General features: G+C 43.1%; 1 protein-coding gene across 1 annotated transcript in view; it reads left to right on the forward strand.

Annotated features, from left to right (window-relative positions):
• Positions 1-16,705, forward strand: part of AR (androgen receptor) — a 352,766-nt gene that overhangs the window by 319,663 nt on the left and 16,398 nt on the right. The window contains exon 5 of the mRNA XM_077479354.1: positions 16,355-16,499. Within this exon, the coding sequence (XP_077335480.1) occupies positions 16,355-16,499 (145 nt within the window). The remainder of the gene's footprint in view (positions 1-16,354; positions 16,500-16,705) is intronic.

Raw genomic sequence — 16,705 nt, forward strand, 5'->3', positions numbered from 1 at the left:
CAGTTCCATAATCACATGATTTGACCAGTTTGGAATTGAGGTACTCCAGTGACTTGCACAAGGGACTGACCTCAACCCTACTGCCAGATGTGAACCAGGCTCTCTCATCCAACATCAATACCTGATCTCAGAAATGTTCTCTTTGCCGAATGGGCACAAATTCTCCCAGACAATCCTCTCAGAAGAGTGGAGGTCATTATAGCTTCAAAGAGGGGTATTTCCATATGAATAGCAATGGTTTTAAAATAGGATGTCCAGCATGCTCATATTTGGTGTGATGGTCAGGCGTCTATAAACTTTTAGCTATACCATTACCTTTTTTGCTAAAGCCAGCAATAGAGGATTCAATTTGCTTTCCTGCAGCCATATGTTGATGGGGGAATCCCTCCCATGGAGCTATTGGGGTTTATTTACTAAAGGCAAATCCGCTTTGTCGTTGCAGTCACTGTAGATCCGAGGGGGACATGCAGGGAAAATAAAAAATCATAATTTTTTGCTTGTACATGATTGGATGATAAAATCAGCAGAGCTGCCCCTCATTTCAGATTGTCCCCTCAGTTCAAAAGCGACTGCACTTCCAAGTGCAAAGTGGATTTTCCTTAAGTAAATCAACCCCATTCTATTCTTTCGGCAGTTGGGGCCCATCTTGGCTGGAAGAATACACACAGTGATTATTGCTAGGGGCTATAGCCACTGTCAGTCATATGGAATATCTGACAGGCTGGTTGTACCCAAGTTTATCGATCAATCAATTTGGGTACAGCCTGCCCATACATTGGAACCATCTATGGCCAGCTGTATAGGTAATATTTAAACGGATAAAGTCTCCACTCCATAATATACAGTGCCCTGCAAAAGTATTCACCCCATTTGCCATTTTTCGTGTTTTGTTGCCTCTCAACCTGGAATTAACATGGATTGTATAATGATATGCATCATTTAATTTACAGAACATGCCCACAACATTGATGATGTTTTTTTCTTTATTGTGAAGCAAAACAAACAAATAGGACAAAATAAGAGAAAAAAAAAAATCAATGTGCATACCTATTCACCCCCCTAAAGTCAATACTTTGTAGAGCCACCTTTTGCGGCTATCACAGCTCCAAGTCGCTTTGGATAAGTCTCTATGAGCTTGCCACATCTTACCACTGGGATTTTTGACCATTCCTCCTTGCAAACCTGATCCAGCTCCTTCAAGTTGGATGGTTTGTGCTTGTGAACAGCAATCTTTAAGTCTGACCGCATATTTTCTATTGGATTGAGGTCTGGGCTTTGACTAATGCCGCATACACGGGCGGGCTGAATGGCGTACTTAGTCCGTCGAAACACATTTCAGCGGACAGTCCGCTCTTGTGTGGGCTTCAGCTGACTTTTTCAGCGTGCAGTCCAGCGTACTAAGAATTTCGGATTTTTCGAAATTCTGTCCGTCGTACTTTGGTTTCAGCGGACAATCCGCTCGTCAGTATGCTAGTTCGACGGACTAAGAATGGCGCATGCCCAGAAAGGATTTACACGGCGGAAGGGTGCTTTGCTGTGTATTGGACTTCCTATTTCTAGTCCCGTCGTACGTGCTGTACACGTCATCGCGCAAGCTTTTCGACGGACTGTTTGGGTATCCGTGTGTGGTCAAGTCCGTTCAGTCGAAAGTATGACGGACTGTCCGTCTGATTGTATGACGGACTAAGTACGCCATACAGTCCGCTCGTGTGTACGCGGAATAGGCCATTCCAACACATTTACATGTTTCCCCTTAAACCACTCAAGTGTTGCTTTAGCAGTGTGTTTGGGGTCATTGTCCTGCTGGAAGGTGAACCCCTGTCCTAGCTTCAAATCACACAAAGAGTGGTACAGGTTTTTCTTAAGAATATCCCTGTATTTAGTACCATCCATCTTTCCCTCAACTCTGACCAGTTTCCCAGTCCCAACTGCTGAAAAACATCCCCACAGCATGATGCTGCCACCACCATGTTTCACTGTGGGGATGGTGTTCTTTGGGTGATGTGATGGGTTTGCGCCAGACATAGCATTTTCTTTGATGGCCAAACAGTTCAATTTTAGTCTCATCAGACCAGAGCACCTTCCTCCATATATTTTGGGAGTCTCCCACATGCCTTTTCGCAAACACAAAATGTGCCATTGTGTTTTTTGCTGAAAGTAATGGTTTTCATCTGGCCACTCTGCCATAAAGCCCAACTCTATGGCGCGTATGGCTTGTCGTCATCCTATGTACAGATACTCCAGTCTCTGCTGTGGAACTCTGCAGCTCCTGCAGGGTTACCTTAGGTCTCTGCTGCCTCTCTGATTAATGCCCTCCTTGCCCGGTCTGTGAGCTTTGGTGTGAGCCCGTCTCTTGGCAGGTTTGCTGTTGTGCCATGTTCTTTCCATTTGGTTGTAAAAGATTTATTGGTGCTCTAGGGATCAAAGATTTGGATATTTTTTTATAACCTAACCCTGACTTCTCAACAACATTGGCCATTACTTGTTTGGAGCGTTCCTTGGTCTCCATGGCAGTGTTTGGTTAGTGGTGCCTCTTGCTTAGATGTTGCAGCTGCTGGGGCCTTTCAAAAAGGTGTGTATGTAATGACAGATCATGTGACACTTAGATTGCACACAGGTGGACATCATTTCACTAATTATGTGACGTCTGAAGGTAACTGGTTTCACCAGAGCTTTTTATGGTCTTCATAATAAAGGGGGGTGAATACATACGCACATGCCAAGTATCTTTTTTTAGTTCTGAAAAATAGTTTTATGTATATATTTTTCTAATTTTAATTCACCAATTTAGACTATTGTGTTCTGATCCATCACATATAATTCATATTAAAAAAAACAAGGCACTGTAGATTTGTTCCATAGTCACCAATTTGAAGACAATCAGACTCCATCTCACATCGTTTATTGTCCATCAGATTTGAGTTTCTCTTTTACAAAATTTACATCTAAAAGAAGGGTAGGGTTTCACTAGGTCAAGAAGCCAAACCGATGAGTGAGAAATGATGAGATAAGCCTCATTCTCACATAATTTCTTATACTTTAGATTGAATTTCGCAAAATAGGGAGAACGAGAAAATCCAATAGAATGCAATGTACTGATCGAAGAAGATGTCAAACCGAAATAGTGAGACAAGCTTCTGCTCATCTAAAGTCTTTTATAAATCAGAATGAGCTTCTCAAAGCAGAACTCCAGACAAATATACAGCAAACATATAAAAGAAAGCAGCCCTGTATTGATACATTAAATCTATTTTTAAATTCAAACAGTGTTAACTGGATATTTGCCTCCTGCAGCCCCTGTACAGTAGAGCTCAGGCTAGAAAAGGGAAAAATCAAGACAAGGAACCATTTAGTTGTGCTGCATGGGCTCGCAAGGAACACTCTGATAGGAGGAGAGAGCAGAGAGATGAACTCATTGGTCTACTGCTTCTTCATTTTATTTGGGGAGGTAGAAGACTTAAGTGTCACTTATAAACGCTAGAAAAAGTGTCTCCTACCATTTCAAACAGGGCTGTGCTAGGTGGCAGAAATGCATATCCTTTGCAGTGCAAAACGGCATATATAGGGGTTTGACATGTAAGTGTTAAATGCTCTTTAGGTTTAGTCTGGTACAGTGCTGGTTCTATCACTTATCTGTGTGCATGTTTTAATCTGTCTCCGATGCTTTCCTCCTAAACTGTGGGTGGAGCCTTGACCTTATAACATACAATAATACAGGGTCATTAGACCTGTATTGTACATTGAAGCTATAATGCAACTGCAGCTGGTCGCAGCTTAAAAGGGGCAGCTGCAGTGGACTGGTCCAGCAGGACTGGAGGGACCCAAGTAACCATAGACCATTAAAGTGCAACTTCTCAGTAGTCAGGAAACTACTGGAGAGTTTAATAAAAAAGACCACAGATGGGTTCTTGCTGGAAAAAAATAAATATATTGTAAGCAACAAAGAACATGGATTTATGAAGGACAGAAGTTGTCAAAGAAATCTGACTTTTTTTTGATAAGGAGGCAAGTAAAACCTTGGACAGAGGGGTGGCGGTGGACGTGGTATACTGGATGGAGAGAGGGAGAGACTCAGCTATGAGGAAAGATACGAGGAACTGAATTTATTCTCTCTTGTGAAGAGGAGATTAGGGGGAATATGATCACCATGTACAAATACATAAGAGGTCCACATAGCGAATCTTGTGTTGAATTATTTACTTTAAGGTCATCTCAGAAGACAAGGGGACACTCTTTACGTCTGGAGTAAAAGATTTCATCTCCAAATACGGAAAGGCTTCTTCACAGTAAGAGCTGTGAAAATGTGGAATAGACTCCCTCCAGAGGTGGTTCTGGCCAGCTCAGCGGATTGCTTTAAAAAAGTCCTGGATTCTTTCCTAGATACACATAATATAAATGGGATACTAACATTTATAGGTAAAGTTGATCCAGGAAATATCTGATTGCCTCTCGGGGGATCAGGAAGGAATTTTGTTTCCCCTGCTGCTACAAATTGGATCATGCTTTGATGGGGTTTTTCCCATCTTCCTTTGCATCAACTGTGGATATATGATTGTATGATTTTTTTATTATTGGTTGAACTAGATGGACTTGTGTCTTTTTTCAACCGACTAACTATGTAACTACTGGAGCGAGGAACAATGAAAGTATTTTTCTATATGGGTATGGTCTAGCTTTCAATGTGAACAGTCACATTTTTGCAGTGCCACCATAATCCTGCCTCATCCCGGCAGTCTTGTAGAGATTTTTTTTGTACATATCTACATGCCGGCTACTCTGTAGGTGTCATCTCTATCAGGCAAGTTATTTTGGCAGCTGAACTCAATCATAATGCAAATATAGGCTGAGATGCCTAAGACTGAACCAAGATGATGCGTAAACCACAAGCTTCTCCTGGGTCTACACCAGCTATCTTTGAAGAACTGCCAAGTGATGTACCATGTATGCCCCCAGACTTTTAGGGGTTGGCAGAAACCATCTTACACCCCATAACACCCACTTCATCCAGTCAAGATGCCCAGAATGAGGAAAGAGAACCTACATTGAAGGAGGAGCTGTGTATAATTCAGTGCAATCATACATCACTAATGGAAAAGGTGGATGGCTAAGAGTACACCTGAGTATCCTGCATCGATCCTTTCAAAAGATTTGGGCCAAAATGTCTAAAGCTGAATGGCGCCTGGGACCACGGGTTGCTGGAGGACATCATGCGCTTTCTGCCAATATCTGGGGGCCAAATTTAGGCAGCTGGATGATAAAAATGATGATCTGGAAAACAGACTTCAATGGAACAATATATGACTGGAAGGCCTGGCCATGATGTTCTAGGGCAGCAAGCCTTGGCACCTCAGATGTTTTGAAACTACATTTTCTATAATGCCCATGCACTCTGCAATGTAGTTGAGCACGGGAAATGTAGTTCTAAAACATATAGGGTGCCAAGGTTCGCCATCACTGGTCTAAGGTATCCATCCAAAGGAATTCTTGGAGAAATGGTTCATTCACGAGTTTGGCAAGGCATTCCCATCTCCCAGTTTTGCTATAGAACAGGCACACAGAGTGCCAGGACAGCCTCCTTCCTCAAGTCAACCTCCCTGTCCCATGGGGATGAAATTGCAAAAGAACAGAGACAAGGATATTACATATGGAAAAATATACATAAGGGTCAAATCCATATTCAGATTCAGAATACTTTACTAATCCCAAAAGGTATATTAGACAATTATTTGATGTTATTATACCCCGACTGGCAAAAATTCATTTAAAAAAAATTAATAAATAAAAGCTAGGCGCAGCATAATATGCCCTGGAAGCCGTAATGAATTAGGTCACACAAGGCCTACGTGTTTAACGCTTCGTTAACAACATATGCAACTCTAGTTGAGGCACAATGACTCTTGCAATTACAACAAGCTGATCTAGTAACAAGAAGAAAAAAAAAAAAGACACACAACTATTTTATCAATCTGCCAATTGGCTCGATTACGGTGGGAAAAATTAGGCGAACATTAGCTTTTCCCTCCTGTCTAGAGACTCCTGTACATCCTAGAACACAAGTAGAGAATGCCAAAAGTGCTGATGTCTGACCCAATATTGATCAAGGAGGCCTTTGCACATTTATGTCCAAAGAAGTTGATCTGCCAAGTTTACTATAGGTTTATGGGTCTTCTAAGGCAGTGCTCATCAACCCTGTCCTCAGGGCCCACTAACAGGCCATGTTTTATGTATTACATTGGGGAGATGCAGACTAAAATACTGCAATCGCTGAGCAGCAAATTATATCACCTGTGATGTATTTCAGTTACCTGGCCTGTTAGTGGGTCCTGAGAACAGGTTTGATGACCAATGCTCTAAGGCATGGTTTCTCAACTATTGTTCCTAGGTCTTCTGCCTATATTCAAGATATTCTAAAACAGCATGCATTTTAGATGGCAGACGAAAGTGGACTGCGTCTCCTCTTAACCCATAACCTACTTATGTTTCTCTATAGTCTTCTTCCCATAGACATTGTGACTTTGAAACCCTAGCAGTATGGATGGGGAGGGGGCACTCCAATGGTAACTTTATTTTCCCCGAGTTGGACTACAGCTTTTAAAAACCTTAACATCCTGTAAAAGATGTTCCATTTTGACCTATGTACAGAAAGGTTTCTTTCTTTACATCCAAGCCAATTAGAGAGTAGAATTGTTGTGTATTTCAGGGAACTAGTAATAGTTCTATGGTGACTTTATATCCACAGGAAATAAGGGTACCATTTTTTTTATGTCCTTTATCTGTTGCACTTAACCTTATCATTTTAAGATATTAGAAAGGAAAGAGAAGAAATTCAAAGAGAGTTGTGCAACATGAGGGAAATGCATTTCATAACCATATTGCCAAGAACTCCGCTCTTCAATAACAAGTATATATCTTTTTTTTATAGTCTAAATAATTGGCGATGATTTCTTTTTAAAGCTGAACTCCAGCCAGATCTATAAAAGTTAAATATTAGTGCATCCCTGTATTAATAAATCAATACATTTATTTTTGCAATTGTAAGCTTTATAATTTGACTGATATCATGCTTTTTTCTCCCACCCCTTGTCCCCACCTCTGTGCACTGTCCCTTGGTTCCACCCCATATCCACCTCCCAGTACTGCCCCATTTAGAGAATACAGTATCAGTCACCTTGTGGTAGTTTGTATGGAATTTGTTAATGATAACAAGAGCAACTGTAAAATGAATCCCCTTCAGCCCGGAAACAATAGATTACTCGAGCAACCATTGATCCCCAGCAACAATAGACCCCTACCAACAATAATAGTTCTCCCGGAAGCCAGCATCAATAGACCCCTTCCTCAACAATAGATCCCCCACCAGCAACAATAATCCCCCCTCCCCTCAAACAAAAAATTCCCCCCTCCAGCGTTAATAGATGCCCCAGCAGCCAGCAACAACAGACCCTTCAGCACACCCCACCACCCCTTGCCATGACATATAAAAATTAGTACAGCTGGTCCCTGCTCCTGAGAGCTTGGGGGGTGGGGGGGGAGGCAAATGTATTCATTACAGGTACTTACAAAAGCACCATCAAGTTATGTAGCTCTTTACATACTGTACATTCACATCAGTCCCTGCCCTCAAACTTCCAATCTAAGGTCCCAAACTCACATTCATACATATACTAGGGTCAAATTTAGACAGGAGCTAATTAACCTACCAGTGGGTCTTTGGCATGTTGGAGGAAACCGGAGTACCCGGAGGAAACCCATGTAGGCACAGGGAGAACATGTAAACTCCAGGCAGGTAGTGCCATGTTGGGATTTGAACCGATGACCCTAGTGCTGCTACGCAGAAGTTCTAACCATTTAGCCACTGTGCTGCCCATGTAATCTAATATTTAAAGTATAATAATGGTCATAAATCTTATGCATAGTGGTTTAGAACGCTAAAATACTGACTAAATGTAGCCAAAAGCGTTGCAAAAAAAAACTCTGCTTTACAAAAGTTGTACCGTATTATCTGCAACTTTCTCTCCTCTACATACTTTAGAAGTCCAGAATTTACACCACATTTCTGACCTGCAGGCAGGGGACGGGGATCTGATGCCACATACTGAGAAGCATAGAGCTGAGTGTAATCGGAGACCTGAGTGGAGGAAATAGACACAGACACACACACACACAACCTCACAGACATCATACTGGATGCTTTGGATCAAGGCAAGCACACACTATAGAAGGGTATGCTTTGTTCATTTTTCATTTCAGAGGTTTACAACCACTTTAACTTCTGCAAATGTTATTATCCGGACTATGTGTACAATTTTAGGACATGTCTTTTCACGCAGTTAACTAGGAAATCGTGGAACCCTCTTTCAACTTCTAAGGCTGAATCTTCTACAAATTCTGTTTTGTGAAATGTTAAAACTGATAAAATCAAAAGGCTAACTTTCAGTCATGCGGAGAGTGATGTATTAAAGAATATAATTCAAAACTCATACTATTCAGCCAAGCCTCGCTACGCAAACATTTCAGACACAGTAGCTGGTCAGAAAATTATCCGGTCCAGTTATACAATCAGCACAGTTATAAAAATCGAAACTCATCACTTCAAGATGGGAGCCGAAAAGTGCTTAGAGGTCTACAATAGAGCTTATTAACAATTTTACAAGCAATTTTAACCAAATGCTTGTGTGTGTATTAAGCATTGTAGGAAGAACAGCTGTTTTTTTCTGAACAATAACAATGCCATGTTCAACTTTGATTAAAGAGGACGAAAAAAAAAAAAAAGAAAGAGAAAAATGGTCTAACAAACATTCTAGTAAGAGGAGTGAAAAGACAAGTTAAGAAAATTATTATACTCTCGAAATACAAAAACGGGGCTAATAGGCTGAATCTGGTCTGGCTTCTGCCTTGCTAGATCCACATAACCAACTCCTGTAACCTCCTCGTTATGGGGTTTACCATAGAGCCAGCTTTTTTTTGAAAATTGTGATACATACCGTGTCCAAGACCCAAAAATAATATTGTTGCAAAGCCATGTTTAAACTATTCAGCACCTTTAAAGTTGATAAAATCCATAAAAACATCAAAGCTGCCCTGCTTTGTCGTACTTGGGGGAATACCCCAATTTGTTGGGATACCGCCCCATCCAGCAAACCCCCTTTCTCTGCATTTTACATTCAGAACCTTATTTTGGAGAACCCCTCCATGCACTTCCTGCTTCATGCATCCCCCACTACCTCAACACCCTAACCCCCTACATCACCTTAACTCTTAATCACCCTAATATTCCAACAATCTGCATCCCTCACCATCCCACATTTTGCAACCCTGCCCCTCCTTTACCACTTTACCAGAACACTCTGCTCTCCTTGTACGTCCAACACTCTGATCCCCTCTACACCAACATTCTGCGCCCTCTCTATGCCAACACTCTGCGCGCCCTCTATGCCAACCTTCTGCACCCCCTCTACACCCAATACTCTGCTCCCCCTACCCCACATTCTGCACCTCCATTACAACTCGCTTGTACCCCCTGCATTCTTTGGACAACAAGCACCCCCTTCCCCCCCAGTATTATCTGAGCTGTCCTTATAACATTTAAACATCATACTGGACAGGTCCCAGTCTCGTCCATCTTTGCTCAGTAAAGCCTGTAACACATTGCTCATTGCTCCACTTATTGATACTCCACAGTACCAGCCCTTCTAACAGCGGAGGAACATTCAGAATTGTACACATTTATTTGGAGTATGCCTGTCATAAAGGGGGTGCTCTTAGGGACCCCTCATTTGACTAAGCATGGGAGAATGTCAACAGTGTACAGGAGTGTGCACACTGAAAGTATACACTGCTTTTCACAAAAACAATGGTCTTTATTTTATACATGTGGTGTCCCAAATGGAAGTTAGAAATGGGGAGAAAAGATGGGGTCCACTAGACTCCTGCGGCACCTTTGCCAGATATGTGATAGATCTCTATACAGCAAAGAATGATCACGTTTCCTGCTCTACAGCATATAGTAGCTGAGACAAATGGTCAGGCATAGGATGATGCACATACAATGGCCACCAGGCAGGGCAGGTAGCAGTGTAGGTGTCAGAAACTCCTGGTATAACCAGGGATGAGCTGGTGAACTGGCATTGGAAGACAGACAAGTAGTCAAATCCAGACAGTGATGTCAGGGGTGGGTGGGTCCGCTATGCATTTCAGGAGCTTGACAAAGAAAGCGGAGCCCCTGAAACGTGTTGCATTTTTCAAATATGCCTGCTGGTCTGCCTTGGCTTCTCCATGCTCCCCATCAGGTTTCTTACTAACTCCAGTGCCCTCTGTTAGCTCACTTTTTAAGCATGGGGAGAGTCATTTTCTAGTCTCTTAAAAAAGGGGACATCTTTAGAGCTGTAGGTTGTATGCCTTATAACAGACACCCGATAGCGGGATACAAGGGCACCGGGCTATAAGCGGACCTAATCATCCTCTCTGACAACAAGCTACTCCACAACCTCCCTAGGGACATTATCAGTTTGGTAAATCACAACTTTAGTCATAGCAGACTGCATTAACACTGCCAATACTGTGAGCCTGGGGCTCTTCATCTAACCTATGCTTCTTCACTTCCATTTTTGAGGGGACACCTTTTGCTGGACCACTTTCCTTATTGGTCACCCCTATACATTTAGATTAGCTCTTCACATTACTAGCTCTGGTACACAAAAAGAAAGCTTCTCTTCAATAACCATTGCATAATTTTAACCAATACCTTCCCACTATACAAGGCTCTATGCAAAAGAGAAGTTTTTCACCAAACATGGTGATCCCAGTTACTGGTTCACCCTCGCTTCAGTAGACAGGTTCAAGTCTCTCTAATGACTGACTTGAGTTTTCTCTTTGAAAAATAGACTTACCGGCCACCTCTGTAGTTGTCACCTTCTTCATTTGATAGAAGACTATTGTCAACTCTTCTTTTTCTTTTAGACTTGTCATTCCACCAATGCGGCCACAGGGTAAAGGAGTAACAGTCTTAAATTGGACTATTTCACAGTTGTTGAAAATGACTGCAGACACCTCATCACCGCATACCTGGTGGGCAACCACAGACCTCTGCCTGGCCAGGTTACCTTGTGCTATATCCAGGAACAGAGGACCCTTGGCAATAGCATGTTCTCATTCCCTGCACAGCAAGCAATACACTTGCTTCCATGGTTTGTCATGGCTTTCCAACGTGGCCTGCAGCACACTCACATCTCCTGAGGAGGCCAAGCCACACCACCGCTAGAGTTTACATTTTCCTGACAACAGACATCCACTTGTTCCCAGGGGAGATGTCCTTTACTTAACTGAGGCTTGCTGGCTTTCATAGCCGTGATGGATGTTCTCCATTATCAGACTTGTCATAGTCATTGTAACCTCAACCGGTCAGTCGGTAGGCCACCTGATTACCATCAAAAGGGGCCATAGACATTCCGACCAGCATTCTTTGGGCCATGCTTCCTGCAAAAGCAGCCCTCTGAAAGGCAGTTAGAAAGACTTTTACATCAACAGTTGACATTTGTTGCATAAAGTCAGTTGGTCTGCTTTCACAATGTTCTACAGGCAACAACAATCCTGCATCTGGACCACCATTGGTTCCTTTATTGCATTAAGAGTTGACTTGACGCTCTTGGTAGCTGGGGTTTACCACTGCCAAATTACCTTTACACCAGTCCATGGCAGACTCAATTGGCAAATTCTGTTTGGGCACATTTAAGGCTTAAACAGGTGGTGAAATTCCCTCCAACAACAGATATCTGACTCGTTATAGCAATGTCTTTCGTTATTAATATTACATGTAAATGGTTTACAAAGTCTACAGCAAACCGTTGCATTGACCTTTTATGGACTGCTCTCACTTTAACTGCTGCAGGTACACTCCATCCTCCAGACATGGTGTGCCGCATCTTTCAATGGGTCCTTTTTGCATAAAGTATAAGGGCTCACACATACAAATATACTGTAGGGCAGGGATATGCAATTAGCGGACCTCCTGTTGCAGAACTACAAGTCCCATGAGGCATAGCAAGACTCTGACAGCCACAAGCATGACACCCAGAGGCAGAGGCATGATGGGACTTGTAGTTTTGCAACAGCTGGAGGTGCGCTAATTGCATATCCCTGCTTTAGGGCATATGGCAATACAATTCACCTGCATTTGCAATTCCTGGGAGCCACATCTGCTGCATAAGTCTGAACATTGAAATGTATCACAGTATATCCACTTACAGTACTATCCATTTTAAAGCAGAGGCCCTAGAGAATAAATTGGTGGGATGTGTATGTTTTATTTTTTGTCACATGGTATTTGCGCAGTGTTTTTTCAAACACAGCAACATAAGACACCCCCCAGCAACAATAGAAACCAACACAAAAAATCCTCTCCCGGCACAAATAGATACACCCCAGTATCAATAGACCCTCCAGCGGGAGCAACAATAGACCCCACTCACAACAATAGATCCTTCCCAGTAAGGATGAGCCCAGGCGTGTTCGCATACTCCACGTTCTGAGCTCGCCAGGAAGTCTGTGCAGCTCTGCGCTAATCACAGGCAGTGAGACATTGCCCTGATGTGCGGCTGCAGAGATCGGGCAATATCTCACTTCCTGTGATTAGCGCAGCACTGCACCGACTTCCTGGCGTACGCAAACACGCCTGAGCTCATCCTTACTTCCCAGCAATAGACCTCCCATCCAAATCCCCCGGCAACAATAGATCCACCCCAGTAACAAAATTTCCCCCAATGCAGAATTCCCACATTTGGAGAAATACATCCATATAAATGCAAGCACCTGCAATCACACAAGCATATCTAATGATGCAATACATTGCTATGGGCAGAAGTGTGCAGATGTGGCTCCCGGGCGCTGCAAATACAGGCATATTTTACACCGTTCAGCCAATCGCCCTACAATACGCCCGTGTGTGAGCTCCAAACAGTTCATTAAAATAACTCACATTTCAGCAAGGGTCGGCAGACTCCACTTTTGCCGGCTCCAAGTACCAATTGTGAGATTTTGCGTCAAGTTCACTCGCCAACTTGCGCTTAAAGGCATTTCCGCCCGCGTTTATTCAACAGCAAGTTTTTCACAGCAGGTTTCCCATTCAGGGGTTTCAGCATCACATTCATACAGGGGGAAAAAATGGCCTCCTGCACTGTTTTAGGATGGACTCGTCTTCGGTGAGCTGGTCAGGACGCATTCGCTATCTGACGCCAGTCTAGTCCGTATACTATGTTGTATGACCAGAACAGACGCTCTCCTGGTGTTCTCCTCCCTACAAACCAAACTGATTGCCCTTTGCTGAGGAAAACCCCACCTGATAATCAGCCCCACACCTGTGCAGAGACCTTTTACATGCCAAGCCATGTTCTATCCAAGTCTCAGTGTGTATCTTTATTATACAGTGATAGAACGGTCATCTGTCATGGGGCCAGTTGACACCAGAGCTAAAGCAAAAAGCACAGGAATGTGCGCTTTACCCAATTAAACAAGGCGTTTTCTGATTGGATGAGGTTAGATTATCACATCATCGCCCTTTCTCTTAAATTGCTATTAACTAAACCCAATCCAATTTTTTTGCTAGCATATTACTTTTAATTCCCAAACTTTTTTTTATTATTATTATTTTAAAGCAGATGTCCTAGAGAATGAATTGGTTGCTTTTTGCAATTTTTTATGTCACGCAGTATTTGCACCCCCCCCCCCATTTTTTGGGGGGGGGGGGGAATTAACTTTTTTTCTATTTTAATGCAAAAAAAAAAAACAATACATAATCCAATTTTTCTGTACATGGTCACAGACAAACAAGCAGCTATTTCTTAAGAATAACAAAAGGCAGGAATCTGCAACAAAGTTTGCTAAAATCCTTGTAATGTACATCGATCACCCATAGGGGGGGGTTTCTTCTCAACAATGGTGGAGTTACGCTTTAACCACTTCAATACCAGACACTTTTACCCCCTTCCTGCCCAGGCCAACTTTTAGCTTTCAGTTCTGTCACATTTTGAATGACAATTGCGCGGTCATGCAACACTGTACCCATATGACATTTTTTTTTCTTTTTTTTTCACACAAATAGAGCTTTCTTTTGGTTGTATTTAATCACCACTGGGTTTTTTAATTTTTTCCTCAAGAAATGAAAAAAGGTTGAAAATTTTGGAAAAAAAAAACTTTTTTTAGTTTCTGTTATAAAATGTTGCAAATAAGTAGTTTTTCTCTTTCACTGATGTGCGCTGATAAGAAGGCACTGATTTGTGGCACTGATGGGCACTGATACGCAGCACTGATGGGAGTTGAAAGGTGGCACTGATGAGAAGGCACTGCTAGGCGACACTGATGGGTGCTGATAGGGGGAACTAGTGAGGAGCCACTGATGGACATTGATAGGTGGCCCTGATGAGGAGGCACTGATGGGCGACACTGATAGGTGGCACTGGTGAGGAGCCACTGATGGGCATTGATAGGTGGCACTGATAGGCATTGATAGATGGTACTGATAGGCGACACTGATGGGCACTGATAGGTGGCACTGGTGAGGAGCCACTGATGAGCATTGATAGGTGGCACTGATGGGTATTGATAGGTGGCACTGATGAGAAGGCACTAATAGGCAGCACTGATGGGCATTGATAGATGGCACTGATAAGCGACACTGATGGGCACTGATAGGTGGCACTGGTGAGGAGCCACTGATGAGCATTGATAGGTGGCACTGATGGGAATTGAAAGGTGGCACTGATGGGTATTGATAGGTGGCACTGATGAGAAGGCACTGATAGGCGACACTGATGGGTGCTGATAGGGGGAACTAGTGAGTAGCCACTGATGGACATTGATAGGTGGCCCTGATGAGGAGGCACTGACAGGCGACACTGATAGGCGGCACTGGTGAGGAGCCACTGATGGGCATTGATAGGTGGCACTGATAGGCAGCACTGATGGGCATTGATAGATGGCACTGATAGGCGACACTGATAGGTGGCACTGGTGAGGAGCCACTGATGAGCATTGATAGGTGGCACTGATAGGCAGCACTGATGGGCATTGATAGATGGCACTGATAGGCGACACTGATACGTGGCACCGGTGAGGAGCTACTGATGAGCATTGATAGGTGGCACTGATGGGCATTGATAGGTGGCACTGGTGAGGGGGGCACTGATGGGCATTGATAGGTGGCACTGATGAGGAGGCACTGATAGGCAACACTGATGGGCGCTGATAGGGGGCACTGGTGAGGAGCCACTGATAGGCAGCACTGATGGGCATTGATAGATGGCACTGATAGGTGGCACTGGTGAGGAGCCACTGATGGGCATTGATAGGTGGCACTGGTGAGGGGGCACTAATGGGCATTGATAGGTGGCACTGGTGAAGGGGCACTGATGGCCATTGATAGGTGGCACTGATGAGGAGTTACTGATAGGCCGCACTGATTGGCACTGATAGGGCTGCACTGATGATCAATGTACATGTCCCTTCACACTTGCCGGTAACCAGCTCTTCTTTCCTCGCACTGTGACAGTGTGTGAGGAAAGTAATGCCGATAACAGACAAGTGTGTTTACATGTTGTCAGCTGTGATTGGATACAGCGGATTACATGGTAAAGTGCCACTGTGATTGGCTCTTTACTGCAATCACAGAGCACGCCGGATTTCACACCCCAGGGGTTGCGCGGGGGATGTGATTTCTGGGAGAACGTCCATGGACGCCCTCTGGGAACAACAGAGCTACTCTGTAGCAAACTTTTGGCTATAGTGCGGGTCTGAAGTGGTTAAGTATACTAGATATTGGATCAATTGTGCTTAAAGAGTAACTAAATGCAAACCTTTTTTTGATTTAGTTTTGGATAGAGCGGAGAAGGCTCAGAACCCCTGTCAGGTTTTTATTGCTGTCGGTGTGGGAGATTCACCCTCACTATTTGTCTTGTTTACCATTATCACTGAAAGTTAAAGAAAATCCCAAATTGTGAGTTGTCACCAGGGGGAAAACTTCCAATGGTGACACTAGTTCTGGGGATGACCAGGAGTTCCCACGCTTTGGAGGGTTTTCTTCTCACTTCCTGTTTCAGCTATGGGACAGGAAGTAAAGGGAAATCTCCCCAGTGGGACTCAGATGGGAAAAAAAAAATCAGACAAGGGTTATAACCCTCTTTTATGCTACCGTACATGAAAAAATAAAGTTTTATCTTTATTTCTAATGTTAGTCATCTTTTTTTTTAAAGTACTGTATTTCAGCCTTTCAAAAGGACCTGGTTAGAGTTTGTTTGTGACTGTTGAAGATTGTTGATGGCTCCTCTGTGAATATGTGCCAATTGTTTGCTTTCCACACCTCTAGGTTTCCGTAACCTGCATGTAAATGACCAAATGACCGTCATACAGTACTCCTGGATGGGACTGATGATATTTGCCATGGGATGGAGGTCATTCAAAAATGTCAACTCAAGAATGCTGTACTTTGCTCCAGATTTGGTGTTTAATGAGTAAGTTCATTGTTGAATGTGTTATCTTTGCTCTTAAAGAACATTTACAGCAAAAAAAAAAAACAGATTTTTGATAGTACATATTTACCACTACATTTTATAACATGATGTTTTTTATCCCTTCATGAAGTATGAAGTAACAGGAGATCCCTCAAAAGCATTGTCACCGGTTGTCTCCAGAATAGGTTTACACAATTATCAAGTAG

Source organism: Lithobates pipiens, unplaced genomic scaffold (genome assembly GCF_037356315.1).
Source record: "Lithobates pipiens isolate NorthernLeopardFrog02 unplaced genomic scaffold, aLitPip1_a1.2 Scaffold_1, whole genome shotgun sequence".
Classification (NCBI taxonomy): domain Eukaryota; kingdom Metazoa; phylum Chordata; class Amphibia; order Anura; family Ranidae; genus Lithobates; species Lithobates pipiens.